At 45.9% G+C, this 13,726-nt stretch overlaps 3 protein-coding genes across 3 annotated transcripts in view; all 3 read left to right on the plus strand.

The window, feature by feature from the left end:
• dhx16 (DEAH (Asp-Glu-Ala-His) box polypeptide 16) overlaps window positions 1-6,714 on the plus strand; it is a 39,137-nt gene extending 32,423 nt beyond the window's left edge. Inside the window, exons 20-21 of the mRNA XM_030749876.1 lie at window positions 5,411-5,584; window positions 6,115-6,714. Of these exons, the coding sequence (XP_030605736.1) occupies window positions 5,411-5,584; window positions 6,115-6,243 (303 nt within the window). The 3' untranslated portion in view covers window positions 6,244-6,714. The remainder of the gene's footprint in view (window positions 1-5,410; window positions 5,585-6,114) is intronic.
• Window positions 6,715-7,447: 733 nt separating this feature from the next.
• Window positions 7,448-9,567, plus strand: rnf183 (ring finger protein 183). The gene is made up of 2 exons (XM_030749877.1): window positions 7,448-7,622; window positions 8,081-9,567. The coding sequence occupies exon 2, from the start codon at window positions 8,146-8,148 to the stop codon at window positions 9,091-9,093; it is 948 nt and encodes a 315-aa protein (XP_030605737.1). The 5' UTR covers window positions 7,448-7,622; window positions 8,081-8,145; the 3' UTR covers window positions 9,094-9,567.
• A 1,031-nt stretch (window positions 9,568-10,598) lies between these two features.
• Window positions 10,599-13,462, plus strand: LOC115794913 (uncharacterized). Its single transcript, XM_030750612.1, has 2 exons — window positions 10,599-11,326; window positions 11,405-13,462. Exons 1-2 carry the CDS (start codon window positions 10,640-10,642, stop codon window positions 11,480-11,482), a joined length of 765 nt encoding a protein of 254 aa, XP_030606472.1. The 5' UTR covers window positions 10,599-10,639; the 3' UTR covers window positions 11,483-13,462.
• Window positions 13,463-13,726: the final 264 nt, after the last annotated feature.

The following is a 13,726-nucleotide window of genomic DNA, read 5'->3' on the forward strand; positions in this document are numbered from 1 at the left end:
TACAAATTATAAAACAAAAGATTGGAAATCAGAAAAAAACAAGCGCCTTTGAGGAGGTGATCCTGTTTCTCCTGCCTGATGACCTGCCCTGTTTTGTTCTTCTAATTACACTGAGGGATGAACAATTCAATTCTGCTCAATTCTGCTCCTCCACATCGAAAGGAGCCAGTTGAGGTGGCTCGGGCATCTGATTAGGATGCCTCCTGGCCGCCTCCTGGGTGAGGTGTTCCGGGCATGTCCCACCGGGAGGAGGCCCCGTGGTAGACCCAGGACACGCTGGAGAGGTTGTGTATCTCGGCTGGCCTGGGAACGCCTTGGGGTCCCTCCGGATGGGCTGGAGGAGGTGGCTGGGGAGAGGGAAGCTTGGGCTTCTCTGCTTAGGCTTCTGCCCCCGCGACCCGGCTCCGGATAAGCGGAAGAAAATGGATGGATGGATGGATGGATGAACAATTCGTATACAGTATACCTTTGTAGGTTGTTTGTGCAGCCTGCTTGATATTAAATTTTTAATTTGCAGTCTACACTCTGTCTATCAGAATAATCCTTTAACGCCAGGCGATCGCTGCTGAAGCGCGGGTTTCCTGACCTTACAAGCCGTGAACAGCTGATTAAGACGTAGTGTCTCACTGCAGAGTCAGCTGGTCAAAGGAACATGATCAGCTGGCTTTTCACCCTAACTCCGCGACCATTCGTGCTATCGAAAAATTCAAACGGTTCCTGAAAGCTCAGAAATGACACTTCACAGTCATGTAGTGCTATTAAGGTATTTGTGACTGGAAGTCCGCAAACGCCGGCACTTTTGAAGTGTCGTTCGACATGTTTGGAGGTATAAGGTTAAAATGTGTCCAGTCTTTGCTACGCTTTCCGTCACTCATTTTCCTCACCGTTCCCGCGTGTAGCCTCTATGTAACGCGTAACTTCCTGTGGCTCTTTCCTGTCTCCATTTTGCAGGAGCCCCTCCTTCTCTGGTGTTTGTTTACTCACTGCGCAGTGTGTCCATGGACCCTCCCCTCCCGCTCAGCGTAGACGATCATATGCTACCATTCATCTTAACCAATCACGTGCGGCTTCCACAAAAAAAAAAAAAAAAAAAAAAGGGAAACGAACAAAAAGAAAAAAGAAATGGCTCACTATCGGGAGCCGGCTCCCGTCGTTCACTTCAAAGAGCCGGATCGTTCGTGACCGACCCATCACTACTGCTTAGGACTACGCTTTCTCCTCACCGTCACCCAGCCGGCCTGTTTTCCCTGCTGCTGGGGGAGCTAAGGGTGGCTAAGCTACCATGGTCCGCACCCGCTACAGGGGCCTGGCTAGATATAGGATTTTCCAGGGTGCAGAGCAGGGTTCTAAATTAACTTTTTTGATCATCAGCCAATGTGGCTGGTAACTCTCTAAAGTTACCGGCCAATCAGAATTTCCACTAGCCAAATTTTTTGCGGTAAAAATAAGAGAAATGAGTGCCACTGAATGCATTTGATAATTTTATTAACATTGTTAGCATGAAAAACACAACACATACCATAAAATATACACAGAAAGTGCAAACAGGTTTGGGATCTATCTATATATATATATATATTATTTGAAACATGTCTTCAGAGCTCTTCTTCTTCAGAAGCGGCATCAGAATCTGAGCTACTCTCATTTTTTGCTGCACGTTTGTGCACAAAGTTAGGCCTGCGTGAGCACGCTGTCAGCATGCCATAAATCATTGGCTTTGGACGGGTCAAAGTCAGTTATGTCAGGTGAGCACAACTGTATTTTCAAGAGGTCAGAGAGGATATCATCTTTAAGACGTGAGCGCCAGTCACTTTTCACCTGCTTCATGACACTGAACCCTCTTTCGCAGTCAGCTGTTGTTGCAGGGATGGTGAGGAGACCATCAAAAAGATCAAGGACATCAGGACACTAGTGATGGGAATTCTGGCTCTTTTCAGAGAGCTCCCAAATGGCTGCTTAGATTTTAATTTTTAAAAGTGTAAAATGAATTACTAATGTAAAAACGTACATTAGGCCTACATCAAACATTTCTTTATATACTCAACATATAATAGAGTGCTCCAAATACAAATTATAAAACAAAAGATTGGAAATCAGAAAAAAACAAGCGCCTTTGAGGAGGTGATCCTGTTTCTCCTGCCTGATGACCTGCCCTGTTTTGTTCTTCTAATTACACTGAGGGATGAACAATTCGTATACAGTATACCTTTGTAGGTTGTTTGTGCAGCCTGCTCAATATTAAATTTTAAAGTTGCAGTCTACGCTCTGTCTGTCTGTCAGAATAATCCTTTAACGCCAGGCGATCGCTGCTGAATCGTAGGTTTCCTGACCTTACAAGCATTTGGCGGGTTGGCCGGTGTTAATTTAGAACCCTGGTGCAGAGCCGAGTCTCCAATTCAGAAAGCTGTTTTGGGAACAGGTCTCTCTTGCAAATGAGACACTGAGTCTCAATGGGATTACCTGTATAAATAAAGGTTAAATAAAAAAAAAAAAAAAAAAAACTTGCCTCCAGAGCTACAAACAGACTACATTTATTACAAGTACCGTTACTGCTAAAGGAGGCCGAGGAGTAACTAAACATGTGACACCCAGAGCAGGAAAGTGCAGGAGAGACAGGAGAAGAAGCCATGCTGGTAAGAGCTAAGCTACTAGCTGCGCTAAGCTAGCGAATTTCTAAAAACAAATAATGTGAATAATGTGAATGCAGGTGATTCAGTAAAGAGTGTGCTCTAGATAAAGGAGGTGAAGATTACACTAAAATATGTCGTTATCCAGACAGATCGAGCTATTCAGATTTAACAGCTAACAGACAGCAAAACACGACTGTGCTCCGAAACAGGAACAGGAAGTGATACAATACCGCAGTGAGAGCCAACACCAAGTGACCAAGTACAGATAGTGACTTATCTGAGAAGTAATCAACACCATTTGATATTTGCGTCTGCTTTGAATACCGAGAACATCAGGCGTGAGTTTCGGTGATGAGGGCAGGATTTAAAATACTCTGAAGGCCTGAGGGCAAACTTTAGCAGACGTTTGTCAGGTTGATGGGTCTTGTAGTCTCTTGCTCGTCTATGAATGTGAATCTATGTGCAGGTGGGAGGTGAAAGTTCAAGTGCAGCTCAGAGCAGTTCCTCTGTTGCTCAGGGACAGGACTTGATCAAGATAACGAGTAAAAATACAGATTGTTCTGTGAACACATGGAGCTGTAAATCATCACCAGGCTGAAGCTGCCTGAGCTTCCTTCACATACGTGTGTGTGTGTGTGTGTGTGTGTGTGTGTGTGTGTGTGTGTGTGTGTGTGTGTGTGTGTGTGTGTGTGAAAACACCCCTCAGCACTATTCACGATAAGGAGAGATTGTTTTGTTTGTTGGGTCACACCTTTTCCCATCACAAGCTGTCGATGCTTGAGTCAAACGGACAAAACAAACGCACAACGTGAGGATTGTGTGTATTCGTCGTCTCAGCTCGTGTACACAAAACAAACAAGTGGAATCAGTCCTCTAATGTTTAGATTCACTTCCTACATGACTCGTATGTGACGCACATTATCTGCTGTGTCAGCATCCATCTCATGAACACGCCCAACACCACCTGGCCTACTTTACAGAAGGTGTGAACAGTGTGTGGATCTGTGAAAGGATCTGCATGATCTCTGTTTCTCAATCCAACTTTATTTTAACATGAGTTAACCAAAAAGACACCAATAAAATAGAAAACATAATAAACACAAAGGAAAATTAATTTAAAAAATTAATAAATGCACAAAAATAAAATTAAAGACACAGATCCCACTCCAAAGTCCTCATTTAGCTTTCTACATTCAGATTAAATAATACAGTTTTTGCACACAGGTCACCAAAGTCAGAGGATTTTATTACAGTTGTGATAAGACCATGGCCAAAATTCAAGAGTACACAACTAGAAAACACGTAATTAAGCAGCTGTCCTGAACTTTTTTCAGCAGATTGAGCCCATCTGATGAGCTGTTTCAGGGTTTAGGTCCTAGAACCTCTAAATCGTGGTCACATTGGATTATAAGTGATAAGCAGTTAAATGGGTCAGGACTCTATGCAGGCCAGTCAAGTTCTTCTACACCAAACTCACTCATCTATATCTTTATGGCACTGCTTTTGGGAGTCTTCTTCACACAAGCTTCTTTCCCACCAAACAGGGTTCCGGAGCCGGTACCTTAATTTGAACCATTAGGCGGGTTTTCTACCGCGGAAGCACTCAGTGCTCGGCCGAAAAACGGGTTCAAGTCTGGCCCTGCAAACTAGCTGGTCTGGAACCAAGAACGCATGCCGAAAGCAGCAGAAGGGCGTGACTCTGCCATCTCAACATCAAGTTTTCTACCATATTACATGTGTATTACATGAGAAAAGCGAAGCGATGTTCACGGCTGTGAATTAGGCTGGGCTCTAAGGCTGAACTTGCTGCTTTGTATCAGTTCATATCACAGATAAAAGGACACAAAGTGCGTACTTGTCGTCTTGCTCTAATCGCTGTCTGTGTTTCCCTCTGTGCTGCACACAGATGCTGCAGTAGTTTGGTTTGGACCCTAAAACGTATTTGCAGCACAGAAAGGGGAGCGTGTTCTCCCACGTTTGTGCGCTTCGGCTTCGTGTCCAGACGAGGACCCGCCCACACTCATACGTAAAGGAGCAGTTCACAGAAACGCGGTGGGAACGCGGGCCCGTTCTTAAGTGTTTCGCCGGTTCATTGAAACCAACACCAGCACTGGCACGAGCACCGGCGACAGGGTTCTGTGCCATGACCAATTTTATTTACATTATACATGCCTCCTTAGGCAGTATTATTAGAAAGCATTGCATACATTTTCATTGTTATGCAGATGATACCCAGCTTTATCTATCCATTTAGCATGGATAGCATGGATTTACCTTCATTTAGCATGAAGGTAAATGGAGTACATAAATCATGTTTGTCTGAGAAGTAGAGTGGATGGACCAGTCATTGTGCTGAACAGCTGCTGTTTCTGCAGTTATGATGTCAATAATAATAATAAATGATAATTATAATACATTTATTTGTATAGCACGTTACAGACACATGCTGTAGCACACAGACACACAGTCATACGGTCTCACATACAACATACAATCTCCAGTTATTTGCTGAGTTCTGCGTGTCTGAAGAACAGCCACGGGAAGGTTACCTTTGGGCTCCTTAGAAGTAGGAAGTTCAGAGAGAGGGAGTTCTCCTTATCAGATATTAATCTATATGTTTTTGTTCCACTCACACTTCATTAGCTCTATTATGTTGTCACAGTACTGCTTATTACCCTTTTTGTGCCCAGTGCTGCTGTATTCCTGTTTTTCTAACCTGCAGAGCCATGAATCCGCTCTTTATGAATCCATCTCCCCTCCTCTTCTTCCTGCTCCTGCAGGCGGTGACTGCAGGATATTTCTATCACACAGCCAGACTGAGCAAAGGAGGCTATAAGACTGTGAAGCACCAGCAGACAGTTTACGTGCACCCCAACAGCTCTCTGTTTGAGGAGCAGCCCCGCTGGCTCATTTACCACGAGCTCGTCTTCACCACCAAGGAGTTCATGAGACAGGTTGGTGAGCTCGGCAGGTGAACAAGAGAGTCCGGCCTCTTTCAGTTATGAGGTTTCACGTATCAGAGCATAACAAAAAATCAGCTGCTCCCTAACAGCTGTCAAAATAAGTGCATTAGCTCAGCAGCTCCCGGCTGCTTCTGCATTCTGGTTTAGTTTTTGTTAAATAAACAGTGACACGGTGAGATATGCCATGCTGTTGTTTAATAATTTCAGACTCTTCTTAATAACCAGATCTGTTTTTAAGTTATAATGCGGCTGTACCTTCTTTTACACACACACACACACACACACACACACACACACACACACACACACACACACACACAAACACACACACACACACACAAACTCAAACCTGAACCTTCAGCTTGAGTTTAAAATTGAAGGAAACCTGTCACGCCTTTCTTTGACTTTAGTATGGCTGGTTAATAAGAATGTGTGTCAAATGTTTCAGATAATATTTAACTATGGGCCTGACTGCTTATCAGCGCACCGATTAACCCCCCCCCCCCCTCTGTTGCACTCAGGTGATCGAGATAGAGAGCGGCTGGCTGCTTGAAGTGGCTCCTCATTACTACAAGAGCAAAGAGCTGGAGGACAGCAGCAGCAAGAAGATGCCCCGCAAGCAGGGCAAAACAAAAGAGGAGCTGGGCTGAAGTGAAGGCCCTGCATGGCAGATGCCAAGAAAATAAAAAGTGCTCCACACTCAGGACGGGGCGAAGGAGGAGGAACAGGAATCTCAGTAAAAATAAAAGAGTGGGCAACACGTGTTCGGAAGCTGCTGATTGTTTGGGATGTTTGACACGGTCTCAGTTGCAAATTTCAACCACATTCAAATCACATGAACATTTTTCAGAGCGGTTTCTATTTTGACAGTGGCTGACTGAGACGTGACACAGCTGGGTCACAGAGAGCAGAAACCAACACTTGGATCGGTGTTTCCTGCTGTGGCAGCAGCGCACACTCGGCTGGGTGACTGTTAAACACCCACCTGACTGCTCGCCGATTCGCCCTAAATTCACCCTCCATCTGTCACATGGGTGAAAGTGGCGCCCTGTCAAAGTTCACTCACGTGTGAGGCTTCGTATTGTATTTTTCTATGGCAATAAAGTTTTACAGTCTCATAATTACTCATCTGTATTTACAACTTCTCGGGTAGTTTTCTGGTTTTAGCTGCATCAGGACGTTTTAACAAATCCATGCTTTTATTTTGGAAGGGGTATCATGATCATTTAACTGTGAAAGCCAAAACCACACCTGTTAGTTACCTGAAGAATGCTGACTTTAATGTGCGTGCAGGGGCCTCAGACAGCACAACTGTTCTGTGTTTTAATACTGTTAATCTTTAAAGTCACACGTGGCAGAGTGAATCTCCATCGCTGTGATCTCGGGTGCAAAGTGAGGAAACGTTATGCAGCTGATCTTGTTTGGCTGGTAAAGCCATAAAGAGGAATGACGGGTATGAGATGCGCTGTGTTGACAAAGATGGTGTCTTTGTGCAGCTGTAGTGGAATTTTCCTGACAATGACTCTTGTTTTTCATGACTTGTATCACACTCAGAATCACACCATGTGATGCCACAGGTACCTGATCTGACCAGACACACAGGATTAGTCTGATGATAGATTAGTTTGATTCCCAATAAGGACTAATGAGAGAATCCAGGTGCTGTGCAGGTTTTTCAGTGGGAGAGACCAGCTGAGGGTTATGAGTAAATAACCTGAGTATCTCTAAGCCCACAGAGACAGAAACAAACCAAAAAAAAAAAAAAAAAGCCGATCTCTGCCCCTGGTTCAACTGGTCTGACAAGTAAAATGAGGGCAGGAGGGAGCGTAGGCAGGTGGGAGGGATCAGAGGAGGCGGCAATGTCGAGTCCTCAATTAGAAAAGTAGATAAAAGAGCAAAGACAAGAGGAGGGAAACGGATCCAAACATTCAGTTTGGTTTTTGTTTCCGAGATGAGCAGCTTTCACTGCACTGGATTATATGTCAGGTCAAATCTGACGAAGTGAGCCGGCCTTCGTTTACCTCAGCAGGTCAGTCCATTCTTTCACTTCTGTAGCTTCCATGTTAAATCCCAGAAATCATAAACTTAGATTTTTGTAACTCTGCCCACATCTCCATTTACATTATGGAGGAAATCAGTTGCTAAGGTGTAAAATCACTGGGTATAATGGGACGTTTGCCGCTGCGTTACAAAGCAATCCCAGTTTTACTTCACAGAATTCAACCTTCAACTTGAAGCATTCCCAGCTCATGTTTCCTGGCAGGAAAACTACTAAACAAATACAGCAACTTATCAATTATCAAGACTAAAGCAGCACGTTGAATGAAAACACAGCATTTTAATACAGTGCAGATAGCAGATCAGGCATTCTTGCTTGATCACCATGAAACAGCCGTGGTGACGGTGCACGTAAATTCCTGCAGCTTATTTCCTGCTCCGTTTGTTTCTGAGGGCCAGTAAACTCATCTGAGGTTTAATTTTCCACAGCTGCTGTTGGGAAACTGGGAGGAGTCGAATTCCAGACGGCACTTTACCTCTAGCATCACTCCAGCATGAGTGATGGTGGGGAGGGACACAGCAGGGCCGGGGGGAGCCATAGAGCCAGACAGCCCCAGGCCCCTAACGTCAAACCCAGGCTCGTGGAGAATGACAGGAACAGCAAAGAGGATCACCGGCAAAAAGAGAAGCCTGCAAGAGTGAGGAGATCAAGGAGCTCTCACTCTGAGAGGGGGAGGAGGAGAGAGCCAGACAGGAACCACGGAGAAAGGAGGCGCCGTGGGAGGAGTGAGGAGGCCCGTGGGAGACATAAGAAAGATGGAAACAGCGATCGGAGGAAGGCGACCCCCCCTGAAGATGATGTGGAGGACACCGAGTGTGCAGTGTGCTTCTGCTCCTATGATAATGTCTTCAAGACCCCAAAGCTGCTGGCATGCGGGCACACCTTCTGTCTGGAGTGCCTGGCACGCATCAACGTCACCTCACCAGAGCTCAAGACCCTGTCCTGCCCCGTGTGCCGGGAGTTGACTGTGCTCCCTCACGGCCGGGACCTGCCCCGTCTGAGCAACAATCGGGACATCATCAGCAAACTTCCTCGGGAGATGCACCGGGCACTGTCCATCCGCTTCCAGCGCAGCAAGGGTAAGCTGGTGCTGAAGAATCCTCCTCCCACCAGCCCGACCAGGCCTAGCATTATCAAGCTGCCTACTAAGAGTCAGAACACTGAGGCGAGGCCAGGCGGGGACCTTCAGCTGACTGCAATGGAGCAGGGGATGACCCCAGCCACTGTGGTGGATGTAGGCAGACCTCCAAACAGGGTGAGAAGTCGCCTGCGCAGGTTGTTCCGCACAGATCAGTGCTACTATGCCGTGGTGGCGTCCGTCATCACCATCACTGTGGCACTCATGCTGGTGGGGATTCTGGCCTTTGTGATCATACCCAGTGTGACCACGCAAAGGCCTCCTCCTACACATCCATCAAACACGTCAGAACACAATCCGTAAAGGGACGGGAGGGACGTCCACTTCAAGGACGGGACCCTGAAGGGAGGGAGGGCTGTTTGGGGAGATGAGACTGATGGAACCTCTGGTGACCTTTGTCCCACTGTGTGTATACTGGAGAAGTCCAAACTGAGCTTGTTCAGCGATGTGGAAAAATGAAGGAAAACCAGGAGAGCAACATTTTTTTCAAACAAAAGGCCTGGCAGGTGCACATGAAGGAAACAGGACTGACTTGTGTTTGTGTGTCTGAGAGCAGGTGAACACACAAAGAAGCACACACACGGACAAAATAAGCTGTAAATGTTGAAATGCACTGTGAGGACAGGCCGGGAGGATCTCTGCGCGATTGCACACTGAGCTCGTAAACCACTTCAAGGTTTACGAGCTCTTAACTAATTCTGTTTATAATGCAAACCCACTGTACATAGCCACAGATGATTTCTATATGTGCCAGTATTTCCCAACATATCCATCAAATAAAGGCATGTTTGACATTGTTTTCAAGCTGCTATTATTTTCCAGTTAGTCGCAGTTTTCCGGGTTTTTTTGTCCTCTACTGAGAAACATTTGCTGCTTATTTCCTCCCAGAAACTCTTTAGACACCTGATCCCCTCTGATGGTGTAAACACACCTGTTAGCAGGGTGGTTGGTGTAACTTCCTGTCAGCTGTGCATCTCTTTTAGGATGACAAGCCTGTTTGACAAAGACGAGTCCCTGTGGCTCACTCTGGGATGATCACCTGTGCCATGTGATCCATCTCTGTGGGCTGGGTCAGGACAGTGCAGCAAACAGTGGGGAGGAAATGAGTACATTCATCTCTTTATTTTGGTGAGGATCAGTAAGCAACAGGAAGAAGAAAATGTTACCACCAATGTTTTGGGTCAGCTTCCACACAAAGGTGTGCCGTACGTCCTTTAACATGATATAACGTGTGCTCCTCAGTATCACATACATTTACCACGTGGTGGTCTAATTATTATTATTTTTAAATAGGGCAACAAAGTTTCCAGAAACTCAAACCCGCCCACCTTTAACTCAGCCTTGAAGCAATGAGGACATTTCTGGCTTAACCTTTAGCGCCCCCTTCAGGAACCGCGTGTTTATTGTCCTCTCCGGGTTACTGTGGTGACGTAAGTCTGAAAAATAAACTAAAAAGAAGCTAAAAGCATCAAATTAAAACTAAATTATGAAATTAAAAATGACAGAAACCAAGAACGGAGATATCCCGCATGCAAGTCTGTTTATGTAATATGGACGTGAAGCTCGTGTGCAGGGTCACTTTTATGTATTATTTTTAGAAATGTTTTTATTCGGAGCATGTCAGGGGTCAGGGGTCAGGGTGTGCGGTGATTAGTGAAGATGCTGCGGCTCCCGGGTTTTTACACCGGGCTGTGAGCAGCGACTTGTTCTACCAAAGACACACCCAGCTGGACCCCCCCCCCCCCCCCCCCTTATAGTCGGTGGGCCAGACTAGAGGAGCCCCCCCTCATGCACCTTTAAAGGATATGTGAGTGTATGCACAGGCGAAACGCGGCCACTACCGATCACTATGGCTTCCACCCCCTCGGCCTCTGCCCTGTCCGCTGTTCTCCGGTGTCGGCGGAATATCTGGACGAGGAATCCGCCGACCAAGCGGCCTTCCGCCTCGGTGTACACCCTCGGACTGGCCGGCGGGACGCTGCGCGACTCTCCGGCTGAGCGCGGCGCCTCGAACCAGACGTCAGCGTGGGAGGCTGTTCCCCAGGGGGAGAGTGTGGTAGTGATGGTGGGTGGGAGACTAACGGTTTCGTACAGGTCGGACAGAGAGGGGGGCAAAGTTTCCAGAGAAAACAGTAAATTACGTTACCCCAAACTTTGGCAGCCTCCCGGGGACGCGCGCTCTGCTGCGGCTGCTGCCCAGCGGGAGCGGCCGGGCAGACTGCCTGAAAGAGACGCAGGCTCCAAAATAATGCACATGATTAAATACCAAAGATATTCTGTACACGTCCGTAAAACTGCCCGTGTTAAAGACGCGAGTGAATTCCCCGCGGGGATCCTGAAGCTGTCCGTGACATCCTGTCCGTGTATCACTGAAAATGCGGGACAAATCCCGTCCTTCGTGTCAACGGGCTGGTCAGCACTGAAGAGCATGTGTTTATCTCTGACTGCGTCCACAATCCTGTTTTTGAATTTGAGCGAGCTGTGCCGCTCCAGCAGCCAAGGAAAGGAGGAACGCTCCAGGAGCCATGGCCTGCAGGTGAGGGTCGCTCTGAAACAGAGTGCATCGCTGATGTTAATGTGACTGTATGAAAACATGTCACACGTTCTGTTTCAGGCGCACAAACAGACCTCCTCCAAGAACTCCAGAAAGAAAGGACTGACCGAGGGTCCGAGGCCGCAGCACCAAAAATAGGCCCTTTATTGACTTTTGCCACATTTGGACTTCAGCCTGCTGACAGAAACAACCAGCTGCTTTTTATTTTCTTTGCCAAAGAAAAAGTACAAATGAAGTGTTTAAAATGAGGCTCAGGGCCTCCACAAACACTGTTCGTGCTTTATTAGTGACCACCTTTACTCCAGATGTGTTCACTGATCTCGTTTTCATGATAGTGCTGGAGGCCAAAGTCTAACATGCTGGTTATCAATTAGGTTGAGATCAGAGGGGCGCCGAGGCCGCAGCAGATCATTCACATCATTTTCACTTCTTAAAACCATTCAGTGAGCCCCCCCACCCCCATCCCCATGGCAGAGCCCCCGCCCCTTAGGACAGAAATGTTTCATCATGAAGCTGATCACTCATCACAGCTTTGCATTGATTTGCAGTGCCCCCCAACACAGCATAGCAGAGTGCACGGGTCCCCTCACTGCTCAGTGCTTCAGGCTTTTCCTTTCATTTTCCACCTGTTTGTCTTCATCTCCCCCTGCATGTCCCAGAACGTTGATTCTGTCCATCTGGATTCAACGTTTCCAGTGGGAGAAACGTGGCATCACTCATCTGAGTGACTCTCTGAAACGCTGCGTCCACGTGAGCAGCACCGACTTTCTGCATCGACACTGTCGGCCTGCACAGAAGCTCACTGTAGAGACTGTGACACAAACTGGAGTGAAAGTCTAAAAACTCAAGAAACACAACTGTGCACACTGAGTAAAAGCAATGTAAATGTGTGGAAATAATTAAGAGACGCCCTCTGTTATTTAAGTATTTTACACTGCACTAAACACCAATATTCAGTGTGAGGCCACCAGCATATACTTGCTGCCTCTTTAAACCTCCACCAGGCTGCGGTGCACCACTCAGTCACGTGTTGAACCAGCACAGCCTCATAGATTTCAGTCTTCAAGCTTTAATATCTGGGAATGCCAAGCAGGAAAAGCTCCATAACACAAAGGTTGGACATTAACCTAACATCAATCTGGGAACCCACGATCCAGCGTGATTAGCTGACATCTGAGACGTTACAAAGAACCAAAGAATCTCACACTGAAATCAATGGGAGAAGCAAACATGGTGGGAAAGCTGGAATTTCCAGGGAAAATGTGCTTTTTAAAACTTCATTTGAGACAAATTTCTAAAGTGTTTTTTTTTTTTAAATCAGATGGTGATTCGTTTTTTATTCACTGCTAACTAAAATTAAAGTTAACTTAGACGACACTTCCAAATAACTAGCTGGAGACGACATGTTGCTGTAAGGACTCAGTCATATAATGATTTGATCCCAGCTGAATTTGTAAGTTTGCTCACAAAGAAATGAACAGTCTCTCATTTTTATGGTAGTTTCATTTTAATGGAGAAAGAATATTATCCAAAAATCCAGAAAAAAAACTCGTTACAGAGAAGTTATAAATTGTTTTGCATGTTATTGAGTGAAATAAGTATTTGACCAAAATATGAGCCAGTACTCGGTGAAGAAACCGGTGGAGCACAGCAGTGAGACGTTTCTTGTAGTTGGTCATCAGGTTTGAAGACATCTCAGGAGGGATGTTGGTCCACTCCTCTTTACACAAACTCTCTGAATCTTCAGGTTTCTTATAACTTTTATGTAATTTTTTTTCTGGATTTTTTAATTGATATTCTCTCTCTCTCCATCAAAATGAAACTTACACATTCAGCAGGGATCAAATAATTATTTTCCCCACTGTATATGCAGAATGAGAGATGAACCTAACCCTACCATGAATGGGGCAGCAATAACCTGAACATGTGGTATGCTGTGAAGTATAACGTGTGCTGCAGTTTGCTGAACTCTTCAAAATCTTCCACAATCAAAGTATATTTAATGGAGCTCATTATGCAGCAGAATGGTGACTGATAAGAGATTTTCATTTTATTCAATTGTATTTATATAGCACCAAATCACAACAAACAGTCGCCTCAAGGCGCTTTGTATTGTGGGTAAAGACCCTAGAACACACCTGAATCAAATGGCTGAATTACCTCCTCAGTATGCAGTCAGGTTCTCCAGAGTCCTGCTAATGACTTCTATATTTGACTCAGGTGTGTTGAAGCAGAGACACATCTAAAACCTGCAGGACAGGGCCTGGAGTTGAAGAGCCCTGCCCTACAATAATACAGAGAAAACCCAACAGTCAAAACGACCCCCTATGAGCAGCACTTGGTGACAGTGGGAAGGAAAAACTCCCTTTAACAGGAAGAAAC

The sequence above is a fragment of the Archocentrus centrarchus genome, chromosome 16 (genome assembly GCF_007364275.1).
Source record: "Archocentrus centrarchus isolate MPI-CPG fArcCen1 chromosome 16, fArcCen1, whole genome shotgun sequence".
Taxonomy (NCBI): domain Eukaryota; kingdom Metazoa; phylum Chordata; class Actinopteri; order Cichliformes; family Cichlidae; genus Archocentrus; species Archocentrus centrarchus.

Bases quoted from the DNA above. Each gene is read 5' to 3' on its own strand.
- rnf183 (XM_030749877.1), top strand. From the start codon at position 8,146: ATGAGTGATGGTGGGGAGGGACACAGCAGGGCCGGGGGGAGCCATAGA.
- LOC115794913 (XM_030750612.1), top strand. From the start codon at position 10,640: ATGGCTTCCACCCCCTCGGCCTCTGCCCTGTCCGCTGTTCTCCGGTGT. The intron at 11,327-11,404 runs GTGAGGGTCGCT...GTTCTGTTTCAG, and splicing joins CCAGGAGCCATGGCCTGCAG to GCGCACAAACAGACCTCCTC.